Source organism: Ovis aries, chromosome 20 (assembly GCF_016772045.2).
Source record: "Ovis aries strain OAR_USU_Benz2616 breed Rambouillet chromosome 20, ARS-UI_Ramb_v3.0, whole genome shotgun sequence".
In the NCBI taxonomy this organism is placed as follows: domain Eukaryota; kingdom Metazoa; phylum Chordata; class Mammalia; order Artiodactyla; family Bovidae; genus Ovis; species Ovis aries.
The window spans coordinates 27,402,745-27,419,553 of NC_056073.1; the positions used below are offsets into that span (position 1 = coordinate 27,402,745).

At 51.0% G+C, this 16,809-nt stretch overlaps 2 protein-coding genes across 5 annotated transcripts; one reads left to right on the forward strand and one right to left on the reverse strand.

Moving 5' to 3' along the window:
- The first annotated feature begins 384 nt into the window (after positions 1-384).
- On the forward strand, positions 385-10,851 carry FLOT1 (flotillin 1). Of its 4 annotated transcripts, none has more exons than XM_060403343.1 (13): positions 385-545; positions 648-901; positions 1,210-1,285; positions 1,373-1,463; positions 1,694-1,837; positions 1,975-2,094; positions 2,186-2,281; positions 2,494-2,646; positions 8,440-8,621; positions 8,774-8,819; positions 8,916-9,053; positions 9,301-9,465; positions 10,466-10,851. In XM_060403343.1, the coding sequence occupies exons 2-13, from the start codon at positions 859-861 to the stop codon at positions 10,493-10,495; spliced, it is 1,284 nt and encodes a 427-aa protein (XP_060259326.1). In that variant the 5' UTR covers positions 385-545; positions 648-858; the 3' UTR covers positions 10,496-10,851. The 4 variants fall into 4 exon arrangements, with proteins under 4 accessions (XP_060259326.1, XP_014958013.1, XP_014958014.1 ...); XM_015102527.4 differs by having other exon boundaries at positions 696-901; XM_015102528.4 differs by having other exon boundaries at positions 845-901.
- Positions 10,852-12,307: 1,456 nt separating this feature from the next.
- Positions 12,308-15,898, reverse strand: TUBB (tubulin beta class I). Its single transcript, XM_004018984.6, has 4 exons — positions 15,675-15,898; positions 14,192-14,300; positions 13,825-13,935; positions 12,308-13,544 (listed from the first exon to the last, which is right to left on the reverse strand). Exons 1-4 carry the CDS (start codon positions 15,729-15,731, stop codon positions 12,487-12,489), a joined length of 1,335 nt encoding a protein of 444 aa, XP_004019033.1. The 5' UTR covers positions 15,732-15,898; the 3' UTR covers positions 12,308-12,486.
- Positions 15,899-16,809: the final 911 nt, after the last annotated feature.

Genomic DNA, 16,809 nt, shown 5'->3' on the forward strand with positions numbered 1-16,809 from the left:
CCCCAGCCGGTGCTCCTCCCCAGGCCCATGAGTCCCTCCTCCTGGAGCCATGGAACTCAGCATCTTGTGACCGGACGCTGTCAGTCGTTGCCCAGTCTGTGGTTTTTCTCAGTTAGTTTACCTGGGGCAAGTGCGACGTGAGTCAACCTCCCTCTGCCCGAGAGCGTACTCACGGAAGTCACGTCGCACGGGGCGGGGCGTGGGGCTGCCTGGGCGGGACTTCCGGCCCCGGAAGGGCGGCCAAGTGTGGCCTCCTCCCCCATACCGGGGCCGCTTCTGCAGCTCTCGAGGGCTGCGGATCTGAGCTGGGCCTGCCGGGAAAGGGGCGGGTCGGACGCCCGAGGCCGGGGGTGGGGTGGAGGGGGGTGGTCCTCCGCGGGGGGCGGGGTCGTGTCTGCAGCAGTAACGGGGTGCGGCTGAGTTGGGGGCGCGGGCCCAGCTCCCAGGGAGACCCTACGCGAGTGGCACCTGCTAGACTCCCAGGCCCCCTACGCAGCCCCGCCCTCCCCGGGACCCCAGCCCGGCCGCCGCCCGAGTCCGGGAAGGTAGGTGGGGGAGGGGAGATGGAGTGGGTTGCAGAGGAACAGGGAGGGTAGCGCAAGGGTCTGGGGACCTCTCCGGGTCTGGAGAGCTTCATATCACTGAAGGTGGGGCGCGGTGAGCGGCTGAGGATCGCTGGCTGCGAAATTTCACAGGAAAAGCCTTAGCGAATCCGGGGTTGCGGAAGAGCCTGGGCCTCGGCGTCTGCAGGCTGGGCGGGACTGACTGGAAAGGGAGAGTTCGCTCCTGTGGACTGCGCGGCGCCCCTTCGCATCCGCAAAGGCTTTGTCTTCCCCTCCTCCAGCTCCAGCCTGAGCCATGTTTTTCACCTGTGGCCCAAATGAGGCCATGGTGGTCTCCGGTAAGTATTGTTTTCTGCTCAGCCAGTGAGCACCCCCTGCAGAGGCCTCTTCCCTCTCCCTACCAGCTCCCCAGCACTAGGCCTCCTGTCCACCCCACCCACGATGGCTTCATGCCACCCACTTGTGATTATTCCTTGCGTAGCCTTCCAAGGCCTAGACTGCCCCTCGCCCTTGTCAGCTTCCAGCTTTCCTCGTGGAGGTTGCTCCCCACTCCCTCCCCAAGGTCTGTCTCCCACGTTACAGCTCTACCGCTACAGCTCTACCACGGCCACCGGCCACCACAGCTCACTGCCCTCTCCCCGTGCAGGTTTCTGCCGGAGCCCCCCAGTCATGGTGGCTGGAGGCCGTGTCTTTGTCCTGCCCTGCATCCAGCAAATCCAGAGGTGGGTAGCAAGAAAACTGGGGCAAGGGAACCCCCATTTTCTCCCTTTCTTCCTTTTCACACTGTCCACCCCTTCTCTCTCCCTTAGGATCTCACTCAACACACTGACCCTCAATGTCAAGAGTGAAAAGGTTTACACTCGCCATGGGGTCCCCATCTCAGTCACTGGCATTGCCCAGGTGAGGCTTTCAGAGCCTTTTCCTCAAAGTCCACTCCCCCACCCAGCATCTTCTGTGTCCCCAGACATTAAGAATCTTCTGACCATGGCTTTCCCTATCTCTGCCTGTGGAGCAATTTCTCTGCAAGTCTCCACATCTCCAGGGATCCCCAAGGCACCTGACTCTCCCTGCCTCTGCTCTGGCTTCAGGAGGCCTTCCGCACACCCTCCCCAGCTCTGTTCTGGCTACAGGTAAAGATCCAGGGTCAGAACAAGGAGATGCTGGCCGCCGCCTGCCAGATGTTCCTGGGGAAGACGGAGGCAGAGATCGCCCATATCGCGCTGGAGACACTGGAGGGCCACCAGAGGGCTATCATGGCCCACATGACCGTGGAGGTGGGCCTGAGGGCAGGGAGAGATCGGGAAGGGATGCCAGACTGCAAGGGGCCTAAGAACCCAGCTAATCTGAGGAAGACGGTGGCCAGAGGATCTGAGCACGTCCCTTCCTTCTTCCTTCCATCCTGTTATCCCAGGAAATCTATAAGGACAGGCAGAAATTCTCAGAGCAGGTTTTCAAAGTGGCCTCCTCAGACCTGGTCAACATGGGCATCAGCGTGGTCAGCTACACCCTGAAGGACATTCACGACGATCAGGTAAACCTCAGCAGTTGGTCCTCCCTGCTTCCCTGCTCCCATCTGGTAAACCTTCTCTCCTGAGGATTGAGACATCTGCATCTCTCCACAGGACTATTTGCACTCCTTGGGGAAGGCTCGAACAGCTCAGGTCCAAAAAGATGCTCGGATTGGGGAAGCAGAGGCCAAAAGAGATGCGGGGATCCGGGTGAGAGAGCTGGGGGTTGCTTGGTCTCCGAGGGCTTTTTGTGTACCTGATGGGAGAGGGTGTGGCGTGAGGGCCAGTGGAGCAGGGTTGGCAGAGGATGTAGACGAGGCCGGGCCCAGGGCGAAGATGGAGGAGCTCGGTGGAGAGCAAGCTCTCTCCCTTGGGCCTTCTTCTGCCTACTCTGATGCCCTACCCAATCTCTGCATGAACAGGAGGCCAAAGCCAAGCAGGAGAAGGTGTCTGCTCAGTACCTGAGTGAGATCGAGATGGCCAAGGCACAGAGGGACTACGAGCTGAAGAAGGCCGCATACGACATCGAAGTCAACACGCGCCGAGCACAGGCTGACCTGGCCTATCAACTTCAGGTCAGAGTCCCCATCCTGGCCCTGTGGCCAGGCTGTACTTCACTCCCTCCCTGTTCTCCTCAGGCTACCACTCTCTCTCATATCCTGACTTTGATCCCCTTATTTTGACTCTCAGTTTCTGACCCAACTCCTCCATATAAGGAAGATTTAAAAGACCTAAATGTTTCAGCTGAAAAGCAAAGAAAAGGCCTAGAAAGGGAGTGTAGATAGGGCTGATCACGGGCTTGGGGTGGGTTGTGTCCTGGGCAAGGGCACCTGGATGAAGGGTGAACCAGAGCTCAGATCGGTCTGTGCTCCACTCCCCAAGCTGTGCATTGTGAATAGGTTTGCATCTCCCCAGAGGAACGAGTGCCTTTTTCTGATTTGCACGGCAGTCCTCCACAGGCTCACAGCAGCCCTGGTGATCACACAGGGTGTGAGGAAGAGAAACGTGGACTTGGGCTCTGAATTCCACAAAGTGACCTGTGGGGGCCTTGATAATGCAGCAAAGTGTAGTTGATCCTCATTATTTGCAGATCTTGTATTTGAGAATTTGCCTCAATGCTAAAATGTTTTAAAGAGCTAATGCTAAATGAACACTGGTTTAAATGCTAAAAGAACACTGGTTTCCCTAGTGCTCTTTGTATTGATGACCATTTGCAGACATGCACAGAGTGGAGAAAAATTTCAGTTGCCTGATAACGTGCCTCTCAGTTGAGGTTGAACAAGATGTTTTTCCCTTCTTGTTTTAGCTCCTGCTGTAAACAGTGTCATTTTCGCAGTATATTCACTGCTACATATTTTGCACTTTTGTGCTCTGTGTTGGTGATTTCACAGTTCAGAATGCCCCCAAGTGTAATGAGTGCCGTCTAGCGTTCCTAAGTCCAAGAAGACTTGATGTGCTTGATGGAGAAAATAACGTGTGTTAGATAAGTTTCTTTCAGGCATGAGTTACAGTGCTGTTGGATGTGAGTTCATTGTTAATGAATCAACAAATACATTACATATGGTGTCTTTATGCAGAAATACATAAAACAAAGATATATAGGACTTCCCTGACAATCCAGTGGTTAAGGCTATGTGCTTCCAAGTGCAGGGGTCAATCCCTGGTTGGGGAACTAAGATCCCACAATAAGTATTTGTTAATTCAACGTTCATGGCTACTTTATGAAAACCGGAACTACCATGAATAATGAGGATCAACTGTACTTTGAAACCTTTACCCAATATTATGAGATTCATTTTTGCCAAGAGTTGGTGCAGGCTGAAAGCATTAAGTGTAACACATCTTTAGTTATGATATTAAATCCCTGGGTGGCTTGACAGGTTCCTGAGTGTGGCATAGTACTTTGCTGCTCAAAGTGTGGTCTGCCTCCCAGCACATCCCTGGTGAGCTTGTTACAAATACAAAATCCAAGGCTCCAGCCCAATAGACCAAACCAGAATCTGTATTTTAACAAAATCTCTAGGTGATTCATGTACACATTGAAGTTTGAGAAGCATTGATTTAGTGAAAACCACCAGCTTGTGTGGGGCTTTATCTTCTCAACATGGCTTTCCTTGTCTGCTAATCAAAGGATGGCCTGGTTTGGGTTCTGTTCAACTTTTATTAGATCCTTGTTTTGTGTCAGACTTTGTGTTGCTGCTGCTGCTAAGCCACTTCAGTCGTGTCCGACTCTGTGTGACCCCATAGACATCAGCCCACCAGGCTCCCCCGTCCCTGGGATTCTCCAGGCAAGAACACTGGATTGGGTTGCCATTTCCTTCTCCAATGCATGAAAGTGAAAAGTGAAAGTGAAGTCGCTCAGTTGTGTCCAACCCTCAGTGACCAGGCTCCTCTGTCCATGGGATTTTCCAGGCAAGAGTACTGGAGTGGGGTGCCATTGCCTTCTCCGAGACTTTGTGCTAGGTGCTGTAAAAATAAGGATTTGTTCAACAGAGATTTATTAAATGCCTACTAAATGCCAGGCATTGTTTTGGAAGTGAGTATATAAGTATGAATGAGATAGAATAAAATTCCTGCCCTCATGGAGCTTTACATTATAATATATGAGACAACTAATAAGCAAATAAATAATCTTCATTGGCTTTAATTAAGTTGTTTAAGTGCTATGAAGAAAATAAGTTGGTGGTATTCTATCGGAGGGGTACTCTTGTTAGGTTGGGATGATCAGGGAAAGCTTCTGTGAGAAAATGATAGATAACCCTGAAGATGAGAAAGAGCCAGCAATGTTAAGAGTTGCGAGCCAAGAACGCTCTAGTCCAGTGCTGGTCAAATAGAACTTGTGATAATGGAAATGCTGTATAATTTTTTTTATTTTAACTTAGTTATATAAGGCAAGTGACTAGGCAGGGGACTAGCACATGCAAAGATCTTGATGTTAAAAAGAGGGGTTGTGTCCCAGGAACACAAAGGAGGTTTCTGATCCAGCATGACTGGTGTGCTGTGAGTGAGGAGAGGCAGAGGGAACCAGATCTCCTAGGGTTTGGGGAGCCAGTATTCTTGCCTACAGAATCACCATGGACAGAGGAGCCTGGTGGGTTACAGTCCATGGGGTCGCAGAGAGTAGGACATGACTGAGCAACTAAGCACACAACAGATGGAAACTTAGAAGGAGATTCAAAGCACGAGGGGAAACTATTGGAGAACTTCAGGAAGGGAAGTACTCTGGTCTAGTTTCAGTTCAGTTCAGTCGCTCAGTCGTGTCCGACTCTTTGCGACCCCATGAATGGCAGCACACCAGGCCTCCCTGTCCATCACCAACTCCCGGAGTTCACTCAGACTTGCATTCATCGAGTCAGTGACGCCATCCAGCCATCTCATCCTCTATCGTCCCCTTCTTCTCCTGCCCCCAATCCCTCCCAGCATCAGAGTCTTTTCCAATGAGTCAACTTTTTGCATGAGGTGGCCAAAGTACTGGAGTTTCAGCTTTAGCATCATTCCTTCCAAAGAAATCCCAGGGCTGATTTCCTTCAGAATGGACTGGTTGGATCTCCTTGCAGTCCAAGGGACTCTCAAGAGTCTTCTCCAACACCACAGTCTGGTCTAGTTTACATTTTTACAAAGAGCAGTCCAGCTGCTGCATCAAGAATTGATTGTCAAAAGAGAACAGAGGAAGCAAGAAGATGAATTAGAAGGTTTGTCAAAGCTGATGAATGACATAAATGCAGCTAACTGCACTCCCTCTTAAAATCTCACTAAATTCACATAGAGTAATTGGGGGAGAAACAAAAGGTGGAGCGAATAGGAACAGAAGGAACAGAAACCATGGCATTGCTGTGGAAGCTGGAAAGTCAGGGCAACTGATGACTAAAGAAGTGTCTGAGACAGCTGAGTGCAAAGCTGCAGGGGAGAAAACAATGAAATGACCCAAGGCACAGAAGTTGTCAGCACCAGGGGCCTCTGGAGCTGGGATAAGTCAGTTGAAATAAGGAGAAACAGGTGAAAAGTGACTTCTCAGAGCTGTCTGCCTCTGAGCGATGCTCCCTCTCCCAGTAACAGCCGTGAAGAGACTGCCTATTGAATGCTGAATACTGACTGCTTCCCCAGCCCCTTATTCCACATGACTTCCAGAACCCCCATATTCCAAAGAAGAGATCAGAAGATTGCTCTGGGGAACATGACCAACCCAACATGAAAGACTTGAAGGTCCTAAATCAGAGGTTCCTCAGCAGATGAACTACCCGGGTCACCCTAGAGTGAAGCTGAAAGCCTCTGAGCCTCACCCACATACCCAGAGCTTCCCTTCAGTGTTTCTGACCTTCCTCCCTGTGAGCAGACAAGCACGGACTCCCTGACATATGAAGGGTCCTGCAACACGAAGGACAGGCCGAAACCACAAGGAGGGCAAAGCAGTTTGAAGGATATGTGCTATGCAGAGAGAAGAAAGCTTTAAAAAAAGGTAATATCCTCAGTAAGATAAAAGAATAATTCATATCCAGCAAATCAGGACATAGGAAACAGAGCTTTTAAAAATTAATAAGGTGGCAGAAATGGAAGAAAAAAAAACAATGGAAGAGAAATTCTAATAAATTTGTCAGAAGATAGAACAAAACAGATGGAAAAACTAGGAAAGAATATTAGAGGCCAGACCAGGAGATGAAACAGAACAAAATGGAAGGAAGTCATCAGCGGAAAAAATCAGACATGTTTATCTGACTTTCTAGATTGAATGATCCACCAAGTACCTAACATACTGGATGAAAAACATTTGCCTTGAAGCACATCACTGAAATTTCAGAACACCAAGGATGAAAGAACTAAAAGCTTCCAGAGAGAATGACGAGATCTCAAGCAAAGGGTCAAGCAGCAGAATGACTTCAGATTTCTCAAGAAGCTAGAGGACCATGGAGCAATGCCTTCAAAATTCTGGTGGAAAATTAATAACAGCATAGTAACCTGAACTCAGGGGGCTTCCCTGGTGGCTCAGGCGGTAAAGAATCTGTCTGCAATGCAGGAGACCCTGGTTTGATTCTTGCGTTGTGAAGACCCCCTGGAGAAGGGAATGGCAACCCACTCCAGTATTCTTGATCGGAGAATCTCATGGACAGAGGAGCCTGGCGGACTACCAGTCCATGGGGTTGCAAAGAGTCAGGCGCGACTTAGCGACTAACACTTTCACTTTCACAACCTGTACTCAACTGTATCATCATTCAAATAGAAGAACGAAATCAAAAACCCACAGAAGCAAGATCTCAAAAAACTTATATCCCGTGTACTCTTTCTGAGGGAACTGCTGGAGGCTGGGTCTAAAGAAGAGAAAGAAGTGGGTGGAAGTGGGGGCTCTAACACAGGAGCACCATGAGCTGCATGCTGAGGTCAAGCGTTAACTAGTCCAGTTTGGAACAGGTTTGAAATTTTAGGGTCAAAGAGGACAGGGTACCACGTCTAGAAGCCCCCTTCCTCTGGAATGAACACATGGGCCCTTTAAAGGCAGGGGCTCCATCTCTCATGTGGATATATCACAGGCAAGATGGTGCATGGCTAAGCCAGAGCAATGAGGCAAGAAGTATGTTCTTCCTCCAGACCTCTGCTCACTGACTTGTTGGCAAGAGCCTTCTGACCCCTTTACTCTCCACGGAATAAGAAAATGAAATCTGCCTAAGTAAGAGGAAGTAGTCTATGATGTATACATACCCTTGTAGTTGCTTACAGTAGCCCTGGAAGGATATACAACAAGCTGGTCACAGTGGTGGTTTGAGAGGAAGGGAACCAACCAGGTGGCTTGAGAAACAGGTGGGAAGAGATCTTGCTTTGCTTTTTTTCTTTTGAATTTGGATGACCTACAAAAGATACACACACACTGTCCCCCTATTCCCCAAAAGCTGGCGAGAGGCTATTCAGAAGCCAGTCGCCAGTGGCTTGCACTATGATAACCACTGCACTGATGGAGAGAAATGGCTGGACTTGGAGGTGAGGGATGGTCACCATGCGTGCAGTGTTCTCCAGGCGCTCATACTCTACAGGAAGATTTGGTGGAGAAATAGGTTGGGGAGCTCAGTGGAGGGATGCTTCACCTGGCCTGAGGGCAAACAGAGGCTGGGTTGCAGCCCTATCCAGCCCTGAAGCTAGCTAAGACTGTCTGGGTAACAGCCCTAACCATGGATATTGGCTCTGTTGGGGGAGGACCAGAACCCTCCCCAGGCCATACCTCAGATCTGTCCCAGAAATGGACTGCACTGGGCAGGCTGAGCCCACAGAGACCAGCTGCACATGGTGTGCTCTGTGTTAATATCCTGCCCTGGAGCCTTGGACCTCCCTGCTTCCCAGGTGCTTGCTCTGCAACTCTGACTCTGAGCATCCCTCCTACGCAGGTGGCCAAGACGAAACAGCAGATCGAGGAGCAGCGGGTGCAGGTGCAGGTGGTGGAGCGGGCCCAGCAGGTGGCAGTGCAGGAGCAGGAGATCGCTCGCCGGGAGAAGGAACTGGAGGCCCGCGTGCGCAAGCCGGCGGAAGCCGAGCGCTACAAGCTGGAGCGTCTGGCGGAGGCAGAGAAGTAAGCACCCCTCCCTGCCCCCCTCAGGGTTCCTTCACCATCTGGGCGTCCCCAGACAAAAAGTTGAGGCCTTTTCTACCTGTCCTCCTTCTGCCGAGTCTTCCAGAGCAAGGGCTCTTCTTCAACTACCCCCTCAACTCCCCTTTGCCCAGGTCCCAGCTGATCATGCAGGCGGAGGCAGAAGCAGAGGCTGTGCGGGTGAGCTAGCCAATTGGTGGAGGGAGTGGGGTGCTGCTGCTGCTGCGGTCTCTTGTCCTCACCTACTGTACCTCACGTGTCCTGTACCCTCCTCAGATGCGTGGGGAAGCAGAGGCCTTTGCAATAGGGGCCCGAGCCAGGGCCGAGGCTGAGCAGATGGCCAAGAAGGCAGAGGCATTCCAGCTGTACCAGGAGGCTGCTCAGCTGGACATGCTGCTGGAGAAGCTGCCCCAGGTCTGGGGTGGGGGTGGGCTTGGTGGAGGGCATATGAACAAGAGCAGAGGAGGGACAGGAGGGAACGAGGGGCTAGGGAGAACCAGGCTAGGGGCCATGAATTAGGGGTGGGAATTACAAGCCAGTGACCAGAATAAGGAAGGGTGATCCTCACAAAAGTGAAGAACAAGGTCTTAAAACCCAGAGTAAGGAGTCTTAGGATGGGTGTGGTGAGACCCTGGTGCTGAGTGGACATCTTACCTACCAGGTGGCGGAGGAGATCAGTGGTCCCTTGACCTCAGCCAATAAGATCACACTGGTGTCCAGTGGAAGTGGGGCCATGGGGGCAGCCAAAGTGACCGGGGAAGTGCTGGACATCCTGAGCCGCCTGCCAGAGAGCGTCGAGAGACTCACAGGCGTCAGCATCTCCCAGGTGAGTGTTTCTAGGGTGGGGCTGGGAGCCAAATTGCCAGGTTCCTGTGGCACATGACACAGCTGGCCCAGCATGGGGCCAGCACCCAGGAGGCCTGGGGCTGCTGATGTTTAGTTATTGCTTTCCGTGTGCCAGACAGAAATGGTTTAGAAAACTTTTTAAAGTGTATGTAGCTCAGTTGTGTCCAACTCTGTCCAACCCTATGAACTGTAGCCCACCAGGCTTATCTGTCCATGGAATTCTTCAGGCAAGAATACTGGAGTGGGTTGCCATGCCCTTCTCCAGGGGATTTTCTTGATCCAGGGATCAAACCTGGGTCTCCTGCATTGCAGGCAGACTATCTTCTGGGTCACCAGGGAACTAACCCACTAGCAGAAGGAACTGGTTACAGCCTGTTGACGTTGAATTCCAAGGTGTATCATTGCTTTCCTTGGTGCCTGTTTAGTCACCTGTTGGTTATGGTAGGGATCAGGGAGTGGGATCTGGAGCCAGACTGTTGTGTGAATCCTGGCTGCAGTGCATGCCAGCTGACCTTAGACAAGTTCATCTTCTCTGCACTTATTTCCTCACCTTAAAGCCAGGTCAATTAAAAGTAACCACCTTGTTGAATTGTTAAGGGGATTAAATGGGTAAATACTTGCAGAGTTTAGTGCCTAGCACATAGTACTATATGAAGAGTGTGTTAAATAAATGCCTATGTAAATAAAAGCACTGGGCTTAATCAGTGACCCTTGAGCTGGGTTCCTTGGAGTCTCCCTGAGGGCTGCACTGTATGATTGGGAGCTGAGGGCCTGTACAAGCAGAGATCTGGCCCCCTTCATCCCTTCCTTCACTCATGCAAGAATTTGAATGACTGCTTGGCAAAGGGGATGAGATAGGGTACTAGGAAAAACTGGAATACTTCTGTAAGAATGTCTTCCCTGCAGCCCATTCGTCCATGTAGGACCCTGGGAGAACAGGGTACCTGGTTCACACAGTCACCAATGTTGTTTTTTGCTAGGTGAACCACAAGCCTCTGCGAACAGCCTGAGCCCTGGACCTTCGTGATGCCCCATCTCATAACTCAAGTTGCCTGAATGGTCCCGTTACTGCACGCACTTCAGCTGGTTCCCTGAGCACATCACCTGTCCTTGCCAAATAGCCTGTGCCTTGCCTTGGAAGGGAGTTGTTCCCTTTCCCAATCCCATACTGCCAAGACTGCCAGTCCCCTAGGGCTCCCATGCCTTCTGATGACCCACCCCCAACTTATTTAAACTAAGCCTGTTGTCCAGAATTCTTCCCTGACCAAATCTTGAGGGATGGTCTGCAGGTCTCAACTTTGTGAAATAAATCAGTAAGTACTGATACTTAGTTCAGTGTAACGAATTCAAAAAATGCTAGAGTGTAGCTTTCTCTCTTGCAGTCAATGTGGTTTTTACAGTGGGAGTGAAGCGGCAGTTACTTGGATACTGATGAGTTGTAGAATACCCCCACTCTACCCTGAAGTTCATTATAGTCAGAAAAGCATCCTTAAGTAGAAGCAGTATCAGTAATTAACGTTAGTCCCTAGAATTACTGAAAATAAAGCAAAAAGGGAAATTTGAGACTGTTAACATTGTGCTCTTTGTAGCATGAGTTATTAGGTGGAACACTAAAGTGTCAGTTTAGAATGGGACTATGATATGACACCACCCCTGCCCAGGTGATTTTTGCCTTAGGCCAAGAAAACCCACATACCCGTAACTAAAAAGGAACTCTGGAGGTACTGTGTGTTCAAAGTGGTAAATAGTGTCTGTGCATTTCCCAAGATTCTTCTGGAGCACTGTTTCCTTTCTATCCCTAGAGCTCCTCAGATCTGAGCCTCTATCCCACTTACTAAGACAGGGTACCAGGGATTAAGGTGTAAGGATATTCTCACCTGTTTATAGGGAGCAGAGTATATCGTGTAACTGACCTGGAGCCCCATGCCTCCTCCACCAGCAATCTTTCCCTGAATGAGCACACGTTGGCGTGAAGTTTTTTTCAGGTCCCATTTATTTTTGGCTCTTGGGGCAATGTCATCTTTTCAATATGAAAAAAAGCAGCAAGTTCAACACAATAGAAATCTGAAGTGTAGAATAGGACAAAATCAAGAGGTGGGGAAGCAGTAGCAGAAGAGATGAGATGTTTGCCAAAAGATGGCAGGTGTTCTGTCCCCTCTCTGGGGAATGACATTTAGGTGGCAGCATATACCTTTCCATATAGGTACAGAAGGGGCTGACATATTTTTTTTTGGTAAGAAAAGATGGGGTGTGGAGGGGCTTCCTAGAGGCTTAGAGACCAGGGCTATCTCTTACTTCTCTTGACCCCCTTTCTCAAACAGGGGAAAGGAGGGAATCCAACATTATTATGAAGGAGATAAAGTGGAAGAGGAAGGGATTCCCACTTGATAGGGTAGGGGCCAGAAACTTGCAAAGGTAACAGCTCAGGACAGAGCTTGTAAGGAGACTGAAAATGAAGATAATACTGTCAACAGCTCTGCAGAAGCTGAGAGGAGCAGGGAGATACCTGGCACCTAGGACTTCAGTACCCTGGATGCCCCTTTCCAAACCCAACCCTTTCTGGTAGGGACTTCTACCCGCTGCTCACTTTCCTTCCCCTGGGCCAGCACAATGGCCTAGGATGGCAGTCACCAATCCAGGTTTTCAGCACACAGTTCTAAATGAGATTTGAGGAAACCCAGCCTCTTCAAGAGCTATCTTGAAAACAAAGAGGGAAATGTTAACTGGACAGATGGGAGGAGTGGGCACCAGAAGGAAAATGACAGGGTTACCCAGAATGGCAGAAATCTAGGCTTGCCAAGAGTGGAAAGAGAGAAGAGACATTCAACAAACAACAAATATTTATTGAGCGCCTATTATGTACCAGGCACTGTTCTAGAATCCCCCCCAAAAAAGAAAAACAAGATAGAGGCAGAAAATGCAAATTCTGAGGGAGAGGAAAGGGGTCGTTGAGGAAGAAGGCTGAGGGGATTGAGAAGCCTAAGGTGATAGGGACTTGGCCTTAGGCCTCCTCTTCGGCCTCCTCACCGAAATCCTCTTCCTCTTCTGCGGTGGCATCCTGGTACTGCTGGTACTCGGAGACGAGGTCGTTCATATTGCTCTCAGCCTCGGTGAACTCCATCTCGTCCATGCCCTCACCTGTGTACCAGTGGAGGAAGGCCTTCCGGCGGAACATGGCCGTGAACTGCTCTGAGATACGCTTGAACAGCTCCTGGATGGCTGTGCTGTTGCCAATGAAGGTGACTGCCATCTTGAGACCACGGGGTGGGATGTCGCAAACAGCTGTCTTGACGTTGTTGGGGATCCATTCCACGAAGTAGCTGCTGTTCTTGTTCTGCACGTTGAGCATCTGCTCATCTACCTCCTTCATGGACATCCGCCCACGGAACACAGCAGCCACGGTGAGGTACCGGCCATGGCGGGGGTCACAGGCAGCCATCATGTTCTTGGCATCGAAGACCTGCTGGGTGAGCTCAGGGACAGTGAGGGCTCGATACTGCTGGCTGCCACGGCTGGTTAGAGGGGCAAAGCCAGGCATGAAGAAGTGGAGGCGTGGGAAGGGCACCATGTTGACGGCCAGCTTGCGGAGGTCAGCGTTGAGCTGGCCAGGGAAGCGGAGGCAAGTGGTGACTCCACTCATGGTGGCCGAGACGAGGTGGTTCAGGTCTCCGTAGGTTGGTGTGGTCAGCTTGAGGGTGCGGAAACATATGTCGTAAAGGGCCTCGTTGTCAATGCAGTAGGTTTCATCAGTGTTCTCCACCAGCTGATGGACGGAGAGGGTGGCATTGTAGGGCTCAACCACAGTGTCGGACACTTTGGGTGAGGGCACCACGCTGAAGGTGTTCATGATTCGGTCAGGATACTCTTCACGGATCTTGCTAATGAGCAAGGTGCCCATTCCGGAGCCAGTACCCCCACCCAGTGAGTGGGTCAGCTGGAAGCCCTGCAGGCAGTCACAGCTCTCGGCCTCCTTCCGAACCACATCCAGGACCGAGTCAACCAGCTCGGCTCCCTCTGTATAGTGGCCCTTGGCCCAGTTGTTGCCTGCCCCGGACTGACCTGTGATGGGGTTAAAAGGCAAACTTGTTCAGTCAAGTTTGAAAGATACACAACCCCATTTCTACCTTTCAACTTTTGGATTAAGGCCAGTGGATTTATCTTCCTTCTTACTCCCCGATGATACATCTGCCCCTATATAATTTGCTATCTAAATTACTACCACCACTCTCCATTAGATTTAAAAACACAAGTCTGTATAAACTCAAGTACAATCATTTCTAACTCTCACTGCACCCAAATAACTCGATTAGCACTATCTATTGATATTTCCCTAACTCACCAAAAACAAAGTTGTCTGGTCTGAAGATCTGACCAAAAGGACCTGAGCGAACAGAGTCCATGGTTCCGGGTTCTAGATCCACCAAGATAGCACGAGGGACATATTTGCCACCTAGAAGAAATAAAGTAGAAGAGTGAAAACTGGAAGACATAGAGATAAATAAATTGGGGCCAAGAGAGCCGGGGACCCATATGTGTGATTTCAGACACTGCCACCAGGTGGCAGCAGAGACACTGGGAAAAGCGAGAAAGGTCTCCAGTGAGTGTAGATAGATTCATTCAAAGGGGGTAAAAGGTGTCCCGGGGAGGCAGAGACCCCAAAGAAGTGGGAGAGATGGGACCCCTGCTTCCCGGGCTCTTGCCCTCACCTGTGGCTTCATTGTAGTACACGGAGATGCGGTCCAGTTGTAGGTCGCTGTCCCCATGATAGGTGCCGGTGGGGTCGATGCCATGTTCATCACTGATTACCTCCCAGAACTGCCAGGGAAGAGCAAAGAGTCTTCAGCATCTCAGGGTGCAGCCAATTATGCTCCCCTACTGCCATTTTAGCTCCAGATTCGCCTGTGGCGGGCCCTCCCCAAAGATCTAGCATTTCTTCTGCCTGCCACACCCTTCCCCTAGCCACATGCACCTTCGGGGAAAAGGCAGCTTTCACTGCCTGGGACGTGAGATGCTGTGTGGCTTAAAGGGTCCGGGGATTGCGCGGGGTGGGTAGATGGAGGTAGTCACCCTGGGCACAAAGAGACGGGGCGGGGAGGGGTGCAAAGAAAAGGAGGCACTGCAGCAGCCCACCCCGCCCTGCACGTGACCGCGGCGCACGCACGCGCCAGGCGGCCGACAAAGGGAGGTGCCGCGCGAGGGCGGGGCCGAAGGGCGAATTCCGCGCGCCAGGGGCGGGGCTTGGCTCGGGCTCGCGCGCCCCCCGCCGGCCAGCCTGGCCGCATTGTCCCAGCGCGCCAGGGGCGCCCGGGTCCCGCCCTTCTGCTACAACGTAGCAGCCGCACTTCCTCCCTGCCCCTCCCCCGCTACACTGTAACCGCGCGCAAAAAAAAAAAAAACCCTCCCCCTTGGCCTCGAAATTTCATTTCTTTGCTAGCTTTTAACCCCCTTGCTTTAAATGAGGTTTTTCTTCCTTTGTCCTATTCTCTAGCTCTGAGGAACCCCTTCAAAGAATGGACTCCCTTTCCTTCCTCGCCCTTTCTCCCTATCTGTCCACGCCCTTAAGAGTCTGTTAAGGGGAAATAAAAGGAACAAATTAGTCTAGCACATATTAGCCTTCCATGCACGAAAAACTGCGGGACCGCCCCTTGGGGATCGCGAGCGCCCGGAGATTCCTGATCATTTGTAAAGGATATCGCCCAGCCCACCTGGCTCAGCGCGCCCCTACATTTGGATCTGACCTCTCGGCAGCTGCCCGCCATCCTCGCCCCTTCCCCCCTCTGGGTTAGCCCCACGAAGCCCCGCCAAGGGGGATGCACATGGGGAAAACCTCATCCAGCTTTTGTCTCGGGCCGTTTCCGCATCTCCCTCGCTCCCCGGTCCTCGGACCGTTAGGAGATCCCCTTTCTAAGTAAAATTTTACAGAAACTCGGTTTTCCCGCCCCCTAACCCTGAAGGGTGCTTTTAACAGCTTCCCCAAAATAAGCCTGCCAAGAAAAATAATTCCTCATTTTTCAAAAGCAAATCCTAAGGTTCAAAGGTGCATTTATATATAAAAGTTTTGAGGGGCAAATCTGGACTAAGAATGGAAGATGCAAACGTTCTACAACCATCCGTCATAATATACCTGTTTGGATTTGTTTTTTTTTTCCTTAAAAATAAATACAGTCAAAAGAGGTTAAAAATCCTTACCTTGGCACCGATCTGATTGCCACACTGACCGGCCTGGATGTGCACGATTTCCCTCATTGTTAAAATTTATTCTAATCTTTTTGCTCGCCTCAAAGTATGTACGGGGCAAAAAAATAATACGGAATTAGTTTTTCTCTGCTGCTGGTCGCAGGGTGAAAAGATGGAACGGGACCCGGAGGCTGAAGCAGCGAGGTCCGAACGCGGCGGCAGGAAGGTTCTGAGAGGGAGAAAGGAGAGGGGAGGGCGCGGGAGGAAAGGCGGGCAGGGCGGGGCGCGCGTGCGCGGGGGCCGGGAGGCGGGAGAACTCTCCGCGCGCCGCGGTGGAGAGACAAAGCCTCACTAGGCTGGCCCTGATTAGTCCGTGCCGGTCCTGTATCACAAGTCCATTGGTCCTTGCTGGACGAGCGCAGTCCTGCCTGGGAGTTGTAGTTCTCTATTGTTGTCCACGCTGCAAAATGAAAGGACGAATGGGTGGGTACTGGGTCTGGGGGTTTTGGTTTAGGTGTTTTGACTGAAAAACGGCCTGGCGCTAGGGTTCCTTCCTCTATGCCTGACTCTTCTGGTATCAAAAGAGAGTAGTTTTAGCAGGGTACAGGAATTGGGAACCCTGGTGTGCCAGGCTTTGGAAGGTGGAGTGAGGGCACGCCCTGAAAGCTCCCCGCTGCGGTAGCTCTTGGGAAGACAGGACTGCTTAGCTCAGCGAAAACGGGGAGAAATGCGGCACCCTGATCTGCTATCTAACAGCTGGTCCCTGGTGACCCAACTGGCATGAACTCCAGTGAGCTCCGGCTCCCCCAGATATCTCGGGAAGGAGGAGGGCATTGCCTTCCTGCTATTTCCTTGGGAGCTTTCTAACGATAATATTTAGAAAGAAACAAAATTGCATCAAGGACTTTTCAGTATAAAAAGTAATTGTTTGGAAGGTATGTTCAAGAATAGAGAAGCAGATATGCCGGAAGTCTCCGTCCATGTGGGGAATCTGCGCCTTAGAGCAGCGTTTAACACAGTTTTGTCAAGAGGCGAACTGTGGGGTGAGATACCTGATAGGCACTTTGATGAAGTCAGTGTTTTTTCAACTCGCTGATTTCACTGAGAGGTGGTTGACCATTGCAATCTTTCAAGAACCTCGGGATTA

What these genes read in the sequence shown, in the direction of transcription:
- FLOT1 (XM_060403343.1), top strand. Translation starts at nt 859, where the DNA reads ATGTTTTTCACCTGTGGCCCAAATGAGGCCATGGTGGTCTCCG. An exon ending in TGGCCCACATGACCGTGGAG is followed by an intron (nt 1,838 to 1,974) that starts GTGGGCCTGAGG and finishes CTGTTATCCCAG; the next exon opens with GAAATCTATAAGGACAGGCA. An exon ending in CGTCTGGCGGAGGCAGAGAA is followed by an intron (nt 8,622 to 8,773) that starts GTAAGCACCCCT and finishes CCCTTTGCCCAG; the next exon opens with GTCCCAGCTGATCATGCAGG.
- TUBB (XM_004018984.6), bottom strand. Translation starts at nt 15,731, where the DNA reads ATGAGGGAAATCGTGCACATCCAGGCCGGTCAGTGTGGCAATCAGATC. An exon ending in GCAATCAGATCGGTGCCAAG is followed by an intron (nt 14,301 to 15,674) that starts GTAAGGATTTTT and finishes CTTCCCTGGCAG; the next exon opens with TTCTGGGAGGTAATCAGTGA. An exon ending in GTACTACAATGAAGCCACAG is followed by an intron (nt 13,936 to 14,191) that starts GTGAGGGCAAGA and finishes TATTTCTTCTAG; the next exon opens with GTGGCAAATATGTCCCTCGT.